At 52.7% G+C, this 14339-nt stretch overlaps 2 protein-coding genes across 7 annotated transcripts in view; both read right to left on the bottom strand.

Annotated features, from left to right (window-relative positions):
• Positions 1–3762, bottom strand: part of UNKL (unk like zinc finger) — a 47413-nt gene extending 43651 nt beyond the window's left edge. For 3 of the 6 annotated variants that reach the window (XM_032144936.2, XM_032144933.2, XM_032144940.2), the window contains exons 1-2: positions 3673–3755; positions 2897–3106 (exon numbers count right to left, since the gene is read on the bottom strand). In XM_032144936.2, the coding sequence (XP_032000827.1) occupies positions 2897–3106; positions 3673–3749 (287 nt within the window). In that variant the 5' untranslated portion in view covers positions 3750–3755. Of the gene's footprint in view, positions 1–2896; positions 3107–3672 lie in introns of all 6 variants that reach the window. The other 3 variants (XR_004246354.2, XM_032144932.2, XM_032144935.2) reach the window with 2 other exon arrangements.
• A 5299-nt stretch (positions 3763–9061) lies between these two features.
• Positions 9062–10075, bottom strand: LOC116462439 (ubiquinol-cytochrome-c reductase complex assembly factor 4). Its single transcript, XM_032144929.2, has 2 exons — positions 10002–10075; positions 9062–9922 (listed from the first exon to the last, which is right to left on the bottom strand). Exons 1-2 carry the CDS (start codon positions 10031–10033, stop codon positions 9556–9558), a joined length of 399 nt encoding a protein of 132 aa, XP_032000820.1. The 5' UTR covers positions 10034–10075; the 3' UTR covers positions 9062–9555.
• Positions 10076–14339: the final 4264 nt, after the last annotated feature.

The following is a 14339-nucleotide window of genomic DNA, read 5'->3' as shown; positions in this document are numbered from 1 at the left end:
CCTGTCTCAGGAAAAAAAAAAAAAGAGAAAAAGATGCTTTATCTTTATGCATTAAAAGCATCACCTGGCCAGGCGCGGTGGCCCATGCCTGTAATCCCAGCACTCTGGGAGGCCGAGGCGGGTGGATCACCTGAGGTCAGGAGTTCGAAACCAGCCTGACCAACATGGAGAAACCCCATCTCTACTAAAAATACAAAATTAACCGGGCGTGGTGGCGCATGCCTGTAATTCCAGCTACTTGGGAGGCTGAGGCAGGAGAATCGCTTGAACCCGGCAGGTGGAGGTTGTGGTGAGCCGAGATCACGCCACTGCACTCCAGCCTGGACGACAGAGTGCTGCCAATCAGTGCCCCGTATTCAACACTGGAGTGGGGTCAGACAGGCTGCGTGCTCGTCTCCACACTTCCGGGACCCCTACACCAGAGTTAGGCAGCAGTGGCCGTACTTGCAACTCAGGATCCCAGGTCTGGGGACATAAGGGGCTTGACCAAGGGAAATCAGGGGCTGAGCCCAGACATCAACTAGACGAATACCTGCCTTTGAAAGCCCTATTTGCAGAAAACAGTGGCTCAAAAAGCAATTCAATTATGCACTTTCAGAACTGCCTAGAAGTACATCACCATCCTAACCAAAATGGGCTGACTACATTATTTCAGGTTTAGGCACCAACCTGCCTTAATAACACTATGGCCGGGTGTGGTGGTTTGCACCTATAATCTCTGCACTTTGGAGAGGCCAAGGTGGGAAGATCGCTTGAGGCCGGGCAACACAGTGAGACTCCATCTCTATAAAAAAATAAAAAATGAGCCGAGGTGTGTGGTGGCTCATACATGTAATCCTAGCACTCTGGGAGGCTGCGGTGGGAGGATCTCTTCAGTCCAGGAGTTTGAGACTGAGACGAGCCTGGACAACGTAGCAAAACCCCATCTCTACTAAAAATACAAAAAAAAAAATTGGCCAGGCGTGGTGTAGAGAGTCTATAGCTCCAGAGGCTGAAGTGGGAGAATCACCTGAGCCCAGAAGGTAGAGGCTGCAGTGAGCTGAGATCATACCACTGCACTCCAGCCTGGGCAACCAGAGTGAGACTCGGTCTCAAAAAAAATAAAATAAATAAAATAAAATAAAATAAATTAGCCCGGAGTGACAGAACACTCCTGTGGTCCCAGCTGCTCAGGAGGCTGAGGCAGGAAGATCATTTGAGCCCTGGAGTTACAAGTTGCAGTGAGCCATGTTCGTGCCCCTGCACTCCAGCCCAGGGGACAGAGCAAGATCCCGTTTCAAAAAACAAAAACAGCCGGGCGCGGTGGCTCATGCCTATAATCCCAGCACTTTGGGAGGCCGAGGCGGGCAGATCACGAGGTCAGAAGTTCAAGACCAGCCTGACCAACATGTAGAAATCCTGTCTCTACTAAAAATACAAAAATCAGCTGGGCGTGGCCGGGCGCTGTGGCTCACGCCTGTAATCGCAGCACTTTGGGAGGCCGAGACAGGCGGATCACGAGGTCAGGAGATTGAGATCATTCTGGCTAACACGGTGAAACTCCATCTCTATGAAAAATACAAAAAATTAGCCGGGCGTGGTGGTGGGCGCCTGTAGTCCCAGCTACTCGGCAGGCTGAGGCAGGAGAATCGCTTGAACCTGGGAGGCAGAGGTTGCAGTGAGCCGAGATCGCGCCACTGCACTCCAGCCTGGGTGACAGAGACTTTGCCTCAAAACAAACACTATTTAACTAATGTGCAATTAAAAACATTTCAGTATTTAAAGTTTCTAGCATCCCTAAAAAAAAAAAAAAATTAAAAATGTATCCCCTGGGCTAAGCACTGCTGAAAAAATAAAGGAAAACAGACTTCACACAGGTCTCCGCGCTGAAAGCAGCCTTCAACGGGAAGGTCCCTGGAGAATCAGCTCCTTCCAAAAGATCAGGGGAAGAAGACTTCAAGACCGCAACTGCTGCCATCTCACCGCTAGGGAGGAATGGACCACCCTCCGCCCTCCACCCTCCGCCAGCAGCCCATAGGAAGCAAGTAGAACCTGATACCACCTCCCGCCAGTCTGTGAATATAAAATCTGACTTGTATTTTCCCTGCTTTCCCATTTTACATACTTCAAAATAAAGACATCTGTTCATAACACTATTAGGAAAGTTGTAAAAAAAAGAAAAAACAAACCAGAACAAAATCTTGATTTCTTAACTTTAAAAGTGCTACATAGGGGCCAGGCGTGGTGGCCAGCACTTTGGGAGGCCAAGGAGGGAGAATCACCTGAGGTCAGGAGTTCGAGACCAGCCTCGCCAACATGGCGAAACCCCATCTCTATTAAAAATACAAAAAATTAGCCAGGCATGGTGGCGGGTGCCTGTAATCCCAGCTATTCCGGAGGCTGAGGCAGGTCACTTGAACCTGGAAGGCAGAGGTTCGAGACCAGCCTAGCCAACAGGGAGAAACTCTGTCTCTACTAAAAATACAAAATTAGCTGGGCGTGGTGGCACACGCCTGTAATCCCAGCTACTCGGGAGGCTGAGGCAGGAGAATCACTTGAACCTGGGAGGCAGAGGTTGCAGTGAGCCGAGATTGAGCCATTGCACTCCAGCCTGGGCAACAAGAGTGAAACTCCGTCTCAAAAAAACAAATAAAAAAAAGTGGGAGGTGAAGCAAAATTGGTTTGAGTCACACAAGGATTACCCCTAAAACACACATAATCCCTCTGGAACTGGCCTGAGAATAGGAAATGCCTCCCCAGCATCCCTGGTCACTAGAAAACTTCAGCGTCTAATTACGACTCCCTCTGCAGGGGCCTGGTATGGACACCAAGGTGTCCGCAGAGGGTCCCGGCCGCGTCCCCGGGTGGAGGCCCCCCACCTCCGCCCGGGCAGCGGCGCCCCCTCGCGGCCGCTTACTCGTCGCCGTCGGGGCACACGCCGGTGGCTTCGTTGTACTTGGAGCAGTACACGTCGGGGCTGTAGTTGAAGGTGCCGTCGCGCCTGCGGAGGGGCCTGCGGCGCCGCTGGTTGAGGAAGTGCCAGTGGAAGCAGGTGAACGGCCGGTGCTGCGCGCACTTGTGCTGTGAAAACAGGGGGCACTGCTCCGTCCTGAACTCCTTCAGGTACCTACAAACACAGACAGCGCCGCGGCTCGCTTCCGGCAGCACCTCCAGGGACTCGTGGGCGGTGGGACCCACCGGCGTCAGGCGCCCCAACCCCAGGGACGATCCGCACTCTGATTCCTGGCGGGCCCCAGGCGCTGCGCCCACCCCCATCCCGACTCCAGACGCGACCCTCACCCGACCTCGTAGCCCAGGTGCTGACCCTGGTCCCCAAGCCCAAGCGCCACCCTGGACCCTGGGCGACCCGCTGTGACCTCAGTGTCGGCAGCCGGAGCAGAGGGTCCCGGTCCCCGAGCCCAGGCGCAACCCCCAACCCCGGGGCGTTCCTCCCTCCCCAGAGGCGCGTGGACCCCGGAACCAGGTGCCATCCCAGACCCTGGGCGCCGCGCTCCGACCTCAGGCGGAGGCCGCCGAGCGCAGAGGGTCGTGGCCCCCCCAGCCCAGGCGCGGCGCGGAGGCCCGGGGGGCGCGGGGGCGGCGAAGGGGAGGCGGAGGCGGTGCGAGCCCCGGCGGGAGGCTCCGAGCTGCACCGGGCGCGGGCGGGGGGCCGCAGGCCGGACGGGCGCTGACCTGTAGTGGGTCGGCTTCTCAGTCTGCGGGGGGGACCCGCTCAGCGCCGCCGCCGCCGCTTTCGAAACCGACGGCATTTTCAGTCAAAACAATGCAGCGCGCATGCGCCGCGCCGGCGCCCCCGCCCCCGGATCTCCCCGCGCGCCCCCGCGACCACGCCCCCCGCGGCCCCGCCCCCCGGCCCCGCCCCCGGCCCGCAGACCCCGCCCCCGCCCAGGCCCCGCGCCCCGCCCTGCCCTGCTCTGCCCTGCGGCCCCCGGCCCGGGACGCGGGTGGGAGGCGGCCTTGCCTGGGGACGCGCGTGGGACCCGCGATGGTCGCACCTGCTGTGACATGACCCGACATAACAGTGTATTTTACATGAATTAATCACAAGAGTTGTATCTCAATAGAGCTGCTCTTTCACAAACGAACCAAGAGGCTGATGTCAGGGGGAGCCAGGCACCGGGCGGAAGGGCCAAGGGGTCCTGGCCTTTGTAGAAAGGAATTTGTTCCATTTCGAACCCTGACCTCGAAAACATACTCAGAGATTTATCTACAAAGGTAATTATCACAGTTATTTTGCAAACACTTGAGGCCCCCCCTCCCCCAACAGCGCAGTAGCTGAGAGAAAAGGGAAAACTCTAACTACTCTGCGCGATTTTATGGAAACAGTGTTTCCTAAGAATTTTTAGTGGTAGGGGGCCGGGCGCGGTGTCTCACGCCTGTAACCCCAGCACTTTGGGAGGCCGAGGCCGGCGGATCAGCTGAGTTCGGGAGTTTGACACCAACCTGGCCAACAGTGAAACCCCGTCTCTACTAAACATACAAAAAAATCCGCGGGGTGTGGTGGCTTGCGCCTGTAATTCCAGCTACTCTGGAGGCTGAGGCAGGAGAATGGCGTGAACCCGGGAGGCGGAGGTTTAGTAGTGAGCCGAGATTGCGCCACTGCACTCCAGCCTGGATGACAGAGTAACATTGTCTCAAAAAAAAAAAAAAGAAATTTTTAGTGATATGAAAAATGTGCCCAATGGCCGGGCTCGGTGGCTCACGCCTATAATCCCTGCACTTCGAGAGGCCGAGGTGGATGGATCACGAGGTCAGAAGATCGAGACCATCTTGGCTAACACGGTGAAACCCCGTCTCTACTAAAAACACACACACACAAAATTACCCGGGCGTGGTAGTGGGCACCTGTATTCCCAGCTACTCAGGAGGCTGAGGCAGGAGAATCACTTGAACCCAGGAGACGGAGGTTGCAGTGAGCTGAGATCGCGCCACTGCACTCCAGCCTGGGCAACACAGCGAGACTCCGTCTCAAAAAAAAAAAAAAAAAGAAAAGAAAAAGAAAAAAGAAAAATGTGCCCATTTAAGTTGAAAGCAAATCACTTCCTATAGATTTGTTCCAAGTATCTCAGGTTTTTTTTTTTTAATACTAATACTATAAAACAACAAAAACTATCATTTGCTGGTAGGACAAATTTCTTCATAGGTTCACATTTTCTTTTCTTTTCTTTTCTTTTGGCGGGGGGCGGGGAGGGGGGAAGGAGTTTCGCTCTTGTTGCCCAGAGTGGAGTGCAATGGCACGATCTCGGCTCACTGTTGCAACCTCCGCCTCCCAGGTTCAAGGAATTCTCCTGCCTCAGCCTCCTGAGTAGCTGCGATTACAGGCATGCACCACCGCGCCCAGCTAATTTATTTTTCGTAGAGACGGGGGTTTCTCCATGTTGGTTAGGCTGGTCTCGAACTCCCGACCTCAGGTGATCCACCTCTCAGCCTCCCAAAGTGCTGGGATTACAGGCGTGAGCCACCGCGCCCAGCCAGGATCACATTTTCTAAATGAATTATCTCTACAAACATTACATTGAAATCTTAAAATGATAACGAAGAACATGATATTTTCAAGTTAAGTAAAGCAGGAAAATGAAGTCAAGCAGGAAGGACAGGGCCTGCAAATTCTTCAGAGATGAATAAACAGATCTTGAAGACTCCCAGGGTGCTAGGAATGGAAAGGGAGTCTAGGATAACGCCCGGGTCTCTGGCTTGCAGGGATACAGAACAAGGGAGAAGAAACAGCTTTGGGGGAGATGAATTCCATTTTCGAGTTTAAGGAGCCTGTGAGCTGTCCAGCAGAGGTGTCTATGGAGACTGCTAAAGCTAAGAAATGGGTTTGGGGCCTTAGGGTTTAGGAATCTGGGGATCTTTGCTGTAAAGGTATGAGTGAAGACACCTGCTGTTCCTCCACACCCTAGGGGCATCTTCCTTGAAGAAATCAAAGGAAACTGATGTCAGAGTTAAGGATGGAAAGTATCATTTTTTTTTGTTTGTTTTTTTTTGAGACGGAGTCTGGCTCTGTCTCCCAGGCTGGAGTGCAGTGGCGCGATCTCGGCTCACTGCAAGCTCCGCCTCCCGGGTTCACGCCATTCTCCTGCCTCAGCCTCTCCGAGTAGCTGGGACTACAGGCGCCCGCCACCGCGCCCGGCGAATTTTTTGTATTTTTTTAGTAGAGACGGGGTTTCACCGTGTTAGCCAGGATGATCTCGATCTCCTGACCTCGTGATCCACCTGCCTTGGCCTCCCAAAGTGCTGGGATTACAGGCGTGAGCCACCGCGCCTGGCCAGTATCATGTTTTTCATGCTTTGGAAGAAATGTTCTTTACAGTCTAGGGTGGTAGCAGAGTTATATAGACAGTTCATCAGCTTAGATGTGATCATTTGGTTAACACTTTCCTTGAAAGAATTTTTTTTTCTTTTTTTTTTTTTGAGACAGAGTCTCGCTCTGTCACCCAGGCTGGAGTGCAGTGGCACAATCTCAGCTCACTGCAAGCTCCGCCTCCCGGATTCACGCCATTCTCCTGCCTCAGCCTCCCGAGTAGCTGGGACTACAGGCGCCCGCCACCACGCCCGGCTAATTTTTCTGTATTTTTACTAAAGACGGGGTTTCACCATATTAGCCAGTATGGTCTCAATCTCCTGACCTTATGATCCACCTACCTCCGCCTCCCAAAGTGCTGGGATTACAGGCATGAGCCACTGCGCCCGTTCAAGAATTTTTGTTTTAAAACAATTTCCGGCCGGGCGCAGTGGCTCACACCTGTAATCCTAACACTTTGGGAGGCCAAGGTGGGTGGATTACCTGAGATCAGGAGTTCAAGACTAGCCTAGCCAAAATGGTGAAACCCCGTTTCTACTGAAAATACAAAAAAATTAGCTGGGCGCAGTGGTGCACGCCTGTAATCCCAGTTACTCGGGAGGCTGAGGCAGGAGAATTGCTTGAACCCAAGAAGCAGAGGTTGCTGTGAGCCGAGATCGCGGCACCACACTCAAGCCTGGGTGACAGAGCGAGACTCTGTCTCAAAAAAAAAACAAAAAACAATTTCCACCTCCTGCCCAGCCATTTGTCATCTTAGGAATCACTGCAGCTGCGTCTGTTCTAGCATGCTTACAGTGGTCTCCCTCTCAAATGCTTATCTGGGGAGGTCAGTGTGCCATGTGCCCTGGGGAAAATAAAAGCTACAGCCCAGTTGGGAAAACAAGACAAACACACTACCAAAATAGTTAAATACAACTGGGCGCAGTGGCTCCTGCCTGTAATCCCAGCACTTTGGGAGGCCAAGGTGGGCAGATCGCCTAAGGTCAGGAGTTCAAGCCTGGCCAACATGGTGAAACCTTGTCTCTACTAAAAATACAAAAACTAGCCGGGCGTGGTGGTGTGCCTGTAATCCCAGCTACTCAGTAGGCTGGGGCAGGAGAATTGCTTGAACCCAGGAGGCGGAGGTTGCAGTGAGCCAAGACTGAACCATCGCACTCCAGCCTGGGCAACAGAGCAAGACTCCATCTCAAAAAATAATAATAAATACTAATTGTACTGAATTAACCATTCACCTATCAACCCGCTCTGTTGCCCTCCTTTGAAAACTCCAGTAGGGAAGATCCGCCCACCATCCCCAGCTGGCCTTGGGTCTGTCCACAGCACAGGTATGAGGTCAGCAACTGGAAAAGCCCTCGCAGATCGCTGCCCTGGAGGCACTTGGGATCTGCTGCGTGTGGGACAGTCACATTGTGAAGAAACAATGTGACTATCCCACTCTGTCTTTGAAACATGTATAGGTATATATACATGAAAAAAATTGAGCGGACGCAGTGGCTCATGCCTATAACCCCAGAACTTTGGGAGGCCAAGGCGGGCAGATCACTTGAGGTCAGGAATCTGAGACCAGCCTGGCCAACATGGCGAAACCCCGTCTCTACTAAAAATACGAAAATTAGACGGGTGTGGTGGCGCGTGCCTGTAATCCCAGCTACCCTGGAGGCTGAGGCAGGAGAATCGCTTGAACCCAGGAGGCAGAGGTTGCAGTGAGCCAGGATCGTGCCACTGCACTCTAGCCCAGGTGACAGAGCAAGACTCCATCTCAAAAAAAGAAAAAAGAAAGAAAACAATCTGGGGCCGGGCACGGTGGCTCCCATCTGTAATCCCAGCACCGTGGGAGGCCGAGGAGGAGAGATAACTTGAAGTCAGGAGTTTGAGACCAGCCTGGCCAACATGCCAAAACCCCGTCTCCACTGAAAATATAAAAATTATCCGGGTGTGGTGGCGCAAGCCTGTAGTTCCAGCTACTCGGGAGGCTGAGGCAGAAGAATGCTTGAACCCAGGAGACAGAGGTTGCAGTGAGCCAAAATTGTGCCACTGCACTCCAGTCTGGGAGACAGAGTGAGACCCTGTCTCAAAAAAACAAAACAAAACAAGAAAAAACAACAAAAAATATCACTTAGGTAACCCAAAATACTGCCCATCATTTGTGAAAAGAAATACTCACTAGTTGTATTCTACTCAGAAAATAGTTGCCTTGCTTAAAAAGTTTCGCAGAAAACTGCAAAAGTTCCTCATTTCTGGTACCATTTGGTAATATATACGTAGGTTTCTTTCCTCAGTTCCCACTCTCGAAAAAAACAAAAAAAGGAAAACGAAACTTTTTTTTTTTTTTTTTTGAGACGGAGTCTCGCTTTGTTGTGCAGGCTGGAGTGCAGTGGCGCGATCTCCGCTCACTGCAAGCTCCGCCTCCAGGGTTCACGCCATTCTCCTGCCTCAGCCTCCGGAGTAGCTGGGACTACAGGCGCCCGCCACCACGCCCGGCTAATTTTTTGTATTTTTTAGTAGACACAGGGTTTCACCGTGTTAGCCAGGATGGTCTCGATCTCCTGACCTTGTGATCCGCCCGCCTCGGCCTCCCAAAGTGCTGGGATTACAGGCGTGAGCCACCGCGCCTGACCGGAAAACGAAACTTAAAAATAGCTGCTGGTCCAACTAACTTTCGTGCTCTGGTAAATAAGAAAAGATTAAAATAAAAAACAGTAACTACTAAAATACCCCCTTTTTAAAAACTAGATGCAAAAAAAGGGAATCATCTAATCCCATATTATAAAATTAAAATTTATTTTCAATTTGTTATTGTGCAAAACTAACATGTAGAAGTGTTCTTTGCACAGGCCACAGCACGTAATACAGTTTCACATTTCTGCCAGATACTCTATCTCAGAAAGCCAATTACCTGCAAACTAACACTGGATTACAAGTGTCACCAAAAGTGCTTTGGAAACATGATTATGTTATACAAAGACTTGGCAATCCAACAGCATACAGTGCAACTGAAACCTTTCCTAAGGATCTGAGAAGTCTTGCGGATGGAATCCTTGGACATCAAGCGCCAGGCGAGGAGCAGTTTCCGATCTGCTGAGATTCTACTCCGGCTTCACGCGGATCAGCATAGCCAAGTGCCCCATCCACCAGCCAAGTTCTTCAGTGCTGAGGACGCACGCCTAGCCAGGACAGTCACGGGCAAACGTGACATCAAATCCGAAGGGCGGCTGTCGGCTCCCTTCCTGCCAGACCCAGCGGGCACCCCGTCAAGTTCTCGCTCTGTAGGCAGCTGGAGTTTCAGGCTCCTCAGAACGATCACTGGGCTCTGGCACCTCTCCCCACACCTGTCTCAACCACTGGTCCGCCTCGCCCTCCGCCCTCAGGTAGCACCAGACGACCAGCGCCACGAGGAAGCAGCTGAGGGGCAGCACCTTCCACCAAGGCCGCTGATGTCCCTTTCCCATGGAATGGCCCACCGACCAGCGGTGAGGGTTGGCTGTGCTGGCGGAAAACTTAATGGGGCGGTCAGGATCGTCCTCTTCCTCGGCGGCAGGGTGAGCCCGATCCCGGGAACCGGGCAGCGGATGAAGGCTTCGAGAAACCCAGCCCATGAGCCTCAGCGCCCGGACGGCCCTGGAAAAGAGAGAGCAGTAAGCGCTCCGCCCGCCCGCTGGTGCCTGCCCTCGGCCCTCCGACACCTTGAGCAGCTCACCCTGCCGCCGGGGCACACAAGACACGGTTCATTGCTGCCTTGACTCCCCGTTTGACGCCGTGGCGCGCCGTGAGCGTCACTTCCGTCGCCCAAAACAGGAAACCGGAAACCGGACGCCATACCAGGCCTCCGCTCACGACTACAGAACGTGGTTCCAGTAGCGCAGGGGAAATGACGTTCGGCTGCGGAGAGCTCTTTCCGTCGCAGAACCCAGCGCCCCCGGAGAGCGCGGCGGCATGCCGGGAAATGTAGTTCTCCGTCCCTTTAGACTAGGACCGAGAACTCGGTCCCTGGCCCCGAACAGAGGCGTGGCGCCGCGGGGGCGGACGTAGTCCTCAGAGAGTTGTCCTCCGAGTTTGCCTCGGAGCAGCTCTGAACCGTCATGAAGGTGCGCGGGGCCTGGTTGGGGATCTGCGCCCTCAGCCCTGCCCTGCCTGCCCTGGGCTGGGCGCCCGCACCTCTCTGCCGGCTTCCCCCAAGGCCGTAGCGCCGCCCTATTTTTTTTTTTTTTTTCCTTTTAGTTCTTTTCATGAGACAGGGACTCTCTCTCTCTTCCAGAGACCTAAGGGGCTCTGTCGTGCTTCCCACCCTTAAGCTGCCCTGGTTCATTCCTGGGCTTGGGCAGAGCTAACTTTGGGAAGGATTTCAGTTCATGGTTTCACTCTTAATCAAAGTTAACAGCCCTTTCCAGAAAAGACCCCCGTCTTGCCTGAGGACCAGTCTGCCTTTGCAGGACTAATAAATCAGCTACCAAATTAGAAATTGGCCGGGCGCCGTGGCTCACACCTGTAATCCCAGCACTTTGGGAGGCCGAGTCGGGCGGATCACGAGGTCAGGAGATCGAGACCAGCCTGGCCCACAGGGTGAAACCCTGTCTCTACTAAAAGTAAAAAAATTAGCCAGACGTGGTGTTGGACACCTGTAATGCCAGCTACTTGGGAGGGTGAGGCAGGAAAATTGCCTGAACCCGGGAGGCAGAGATTGCAATGAGCCGAGATTGCGACACTGCACTCCAGCCTGGGCAACAGAGTAAGCACTCCGTCTCAAAAAAAAAAAAAAAAAAAAAAAAATTAGAAATTACGGTTTAGGGGTCATGTAGCCTCTGGCTCCTAGAGTCTGAACTGGCTGGGCGCGGTGGCTCACGCCTGTAATCCCAGCACTTTGGGAGGCCGAGGGGGGCAGATCATGAGGTCAGGAGATCGAGACCATCCTGGCTAATATGATGAAACCCCGTCTCTACTAAAAATACAAAAAATTAGCCGGGTGTGGTGGCACACGCTTGTGGTCCCAGCTACTCGGGAGGCTGAGGCAGGAGAATCGCTTGAACCTGGGAGGCAGAGGTTGCAGTGAGCCGAGATGGAGCCACTGTACTCCAGCCTGGGTGACAGGGCGAGGCTCCGTCTGAAAAAAAAAATTCTGAACCTCCCCAAATTGCTCCTGGGGATAACACCACTATTGTAAAATCTAAGATCGGGCCAGGTGTGGTGGCTCACGCCTGTAATCCTAGCACTTTGGGGAGGCCGAGTTGGGTAGATCACGAGGTCAGGAGTTTGAGACCAGCCTAGCCAGTATGGTGAAACCCTGTCTCTACTAAAAATACAAAAATTAGCCTGGGGTGGTGGCGCTCGCCTGTACGTCCAGCTACTTGGGAAGCTGAAGGAGAAGAATCTCTTGAACCCTGGAGGTGGAGGTTGCAGTGACCCAAGATCATGCCATTGTACTCCAGCCTGGGTGACGGAGCAAGACTCTGTCTCAAAAAACACAACAACAACAAAAACAAAAACCTAAGCTCAAAGATCAGTGCCTGAAATATTTAGCAGACCCTGCACTGGATGGATCAGCTGGTACCACCCCGATTGGTAATCTGGCCCAACCAGTTCTGCCATGGCACCCAGGAACAGAAGCGTCTGCACATGAGTCCATCTCCAACCTGACCAACCAGCACTCCCCACTTCCCAAGCCTCTACCCACCAAATTATCTTTAAAAACTCCTATCCCCAAATGCTCGGGGAGACTGATTTGAGTAACAATAGAATTCCTGTGTCCACACAGCCAGCTCTGCCTGAATTACTCTTTCTCTATTGGACTCCCCCGTCTTGATAAATTGGCTCTCTCTAGGCAGCAGGCAAGGTGAACCTATTCGGCACTTAGACCTCTGCCTCCCGGGCTCAAGTGATTCTTCCACCTCAGAGGTGCCCACCACCAAGCCTGGCTAATTTTTGTATTTTTAGTAGAGACGGGGTTTCACCATGTTAGCCAGGCTAGTCTCGAACTCCTGACCTCAGGTGATCCGCCGGCCTTGGCTTCTCAAAGTGCTGGGATTATAGGCGTGAGCCACCGCGCCCAACCTGCCTGCCTTTCTTTCTTTCTTTCTTTCTTTCTTTCTTTCTTTCTTTCTTTCTTTCTTTCCTTTCTTTCCTTTCTTTCCTTCTTTCTTCTTTCTTTTTCTTTTTCTTTGTTTCTTTTCTTTCTTCTTTCTCTTTCTTTTCTTTTTCTTTCTTTTCTTTCTTTCTTTCCTTCTTTCCTTCTTCTTTCTTTCTTTTTCTTTCTTTCTTTCTCTCTTTCTTTCTCTCTTTCTTTCTTTGAGGAGTTTCATTCTTATTGCCAGGGCTGGAGTGCAATGGTGTGATCTCGGCTCACTGCAACGTCTGCCTCCCAGGTTCAAGCGATTCTCTGGCCTCAGCCTCCCAAGCAGCTGGGATTACATGTGGGCACCACCACACCCGGCTGATTTTTTTGTATTTCTGGTAGAGATGGGTTTTCCCCCTGTTGGCCAGGCTGGTCTCAAACTCCTGACTTCAGATGATCTGCCCACCTTGGCCTCCCAACATGCTGCGAGGTGAGCCACCGCACTCTGCTAATTCTTTTGTATTTTTAGTAAAGACGGGATTTCGCCATATTGCCCAGGCTGGTCTCGAACTCCTGGCCTCAAGTGATCCACCCACCTCGGCCTCTCAGAGTGCTGGGATTACAGTCGTGATCCACAATGCCCCCTCTCTGTTTTAGGAGAGACTCTAATTCCCCTAAGTTGGGCCTCTACCCTACTCCCATTCTTTTTTATTTTCTTTGAGATGGAGTCTCGCTCTGTTGCCCAGGCTGGAGTGCAGTGGCACGATCTCGGCTCACTGCAAGCTCCACTTCCTGGGTTCATGCCATTCTCCTGCCTCAGCCTCCCGAGTAGTGGGACCACAGGCAGCCGCCACCACGCCTGGCTAATGTTTTTGTATTTTTTAGTAGCGTCGGGGTTTCACCGTGTTAGCCAGGATGGTCTCGATCTCCTGACCTCGTGATCCGCCCGCCTTGGCCTCCCAAAGTGCTGGGATTACAGGTGTGAGCCACTGTGCCTGGGCCCCACTCCCATTCTTTACCGGGGACCCGCCACTTACTCAGAGTCGTCCAATCAGGGCTGCAGAGTCTTCTATTTCCTTTGGGTCTGGGGCCCCCTGAGTATTCTCCCTTCAGGGTTCACCAGAAAGATGTTACAGGACCCGAACACTTTCCCAAAGTTAGCCTTTGGGAAGGGGGCTTCCACACAACAGTCTCTTGTGTGGCTCCCCAGAAATATGTTACAGGAAAGGGGTCCTGATCCAGACCCCAAGAGAGGGTTCTTGGATCTGGAGCAAGAAAGAAGTCACGTCAAGTCCATGGAGTAAAGTGAAAGCAAATTTATTAGGCAAGTAAAGGAGTCAAAGAACGGCTACTCCAGGGCATGGTGGCGGGCGCCTGCAATCCCAGCCACTCGGGAGGCTGAGGCAGGAGAATCACTTGAACCTGGGAGGCATGGGTTGCAGTTAGCCTAGATTGCGCCATTGCACTCCAGCCTGGGCAACTTCGTCTCAAAAAAAAAAAAAAGAATGGCTACTCCATAGACAGAGCAGCCCCACCAGTGTCTGAAAAGCCCGAACCTTGGCGCCTTTGGGGAGACTGATGTGTGTGATGACTTGTCTCCCGAGTGGCAGGGCCCGCCTCAAGTCAATTAAAGTCTTTCTTTACTGCAATGCTGTGATCTCAGTGAATTGATTTCATCTGTGCAGCAGGCGAGATGAAACCTTCCAGCAGCTGTACTAACCCCTCACCATGAAGGCTTGACAAGGAGCACCCCAAAGCAACAGGATCCCCCGTTTTTTGTTTGAGACAAGGTCTTGTTCAAAAGACCAGGCTGGAGTGCAGAGGCGCCATCATAGCTCACTGCAGCCTTGACCTCCTGGGCTCTCACCATCCTCCCACCTCAGCCTCTCAAGTAGCTGGAACTACACGTCAGTGCCGTCATGCCTGGGTAATTTTTTTTTTTTTTTTGAGACGGAGTCTCGCTCTGTCACCCAGGCTGGAGTGCAGTGG

This window comes from Hylobates moloch, unplaced genomic scaffold, assembly GCF_009828535.3.
Source record: "Hylobates moloch isolate HMO894 unplaced genomic scaffold, HMol_V3 SCAFFOLD_23, whole genome shotgun sequence".
NCBI lineage: Eukaryota > Metazoa > Chordata > Mammalia > Primates > Hylobatidae > Hylobates > Hylobates moloch.
Note: the sequence above shows the minus strand (reverse complement) of the source record. Positions and strands in the feature narration are given on the sequence as shown.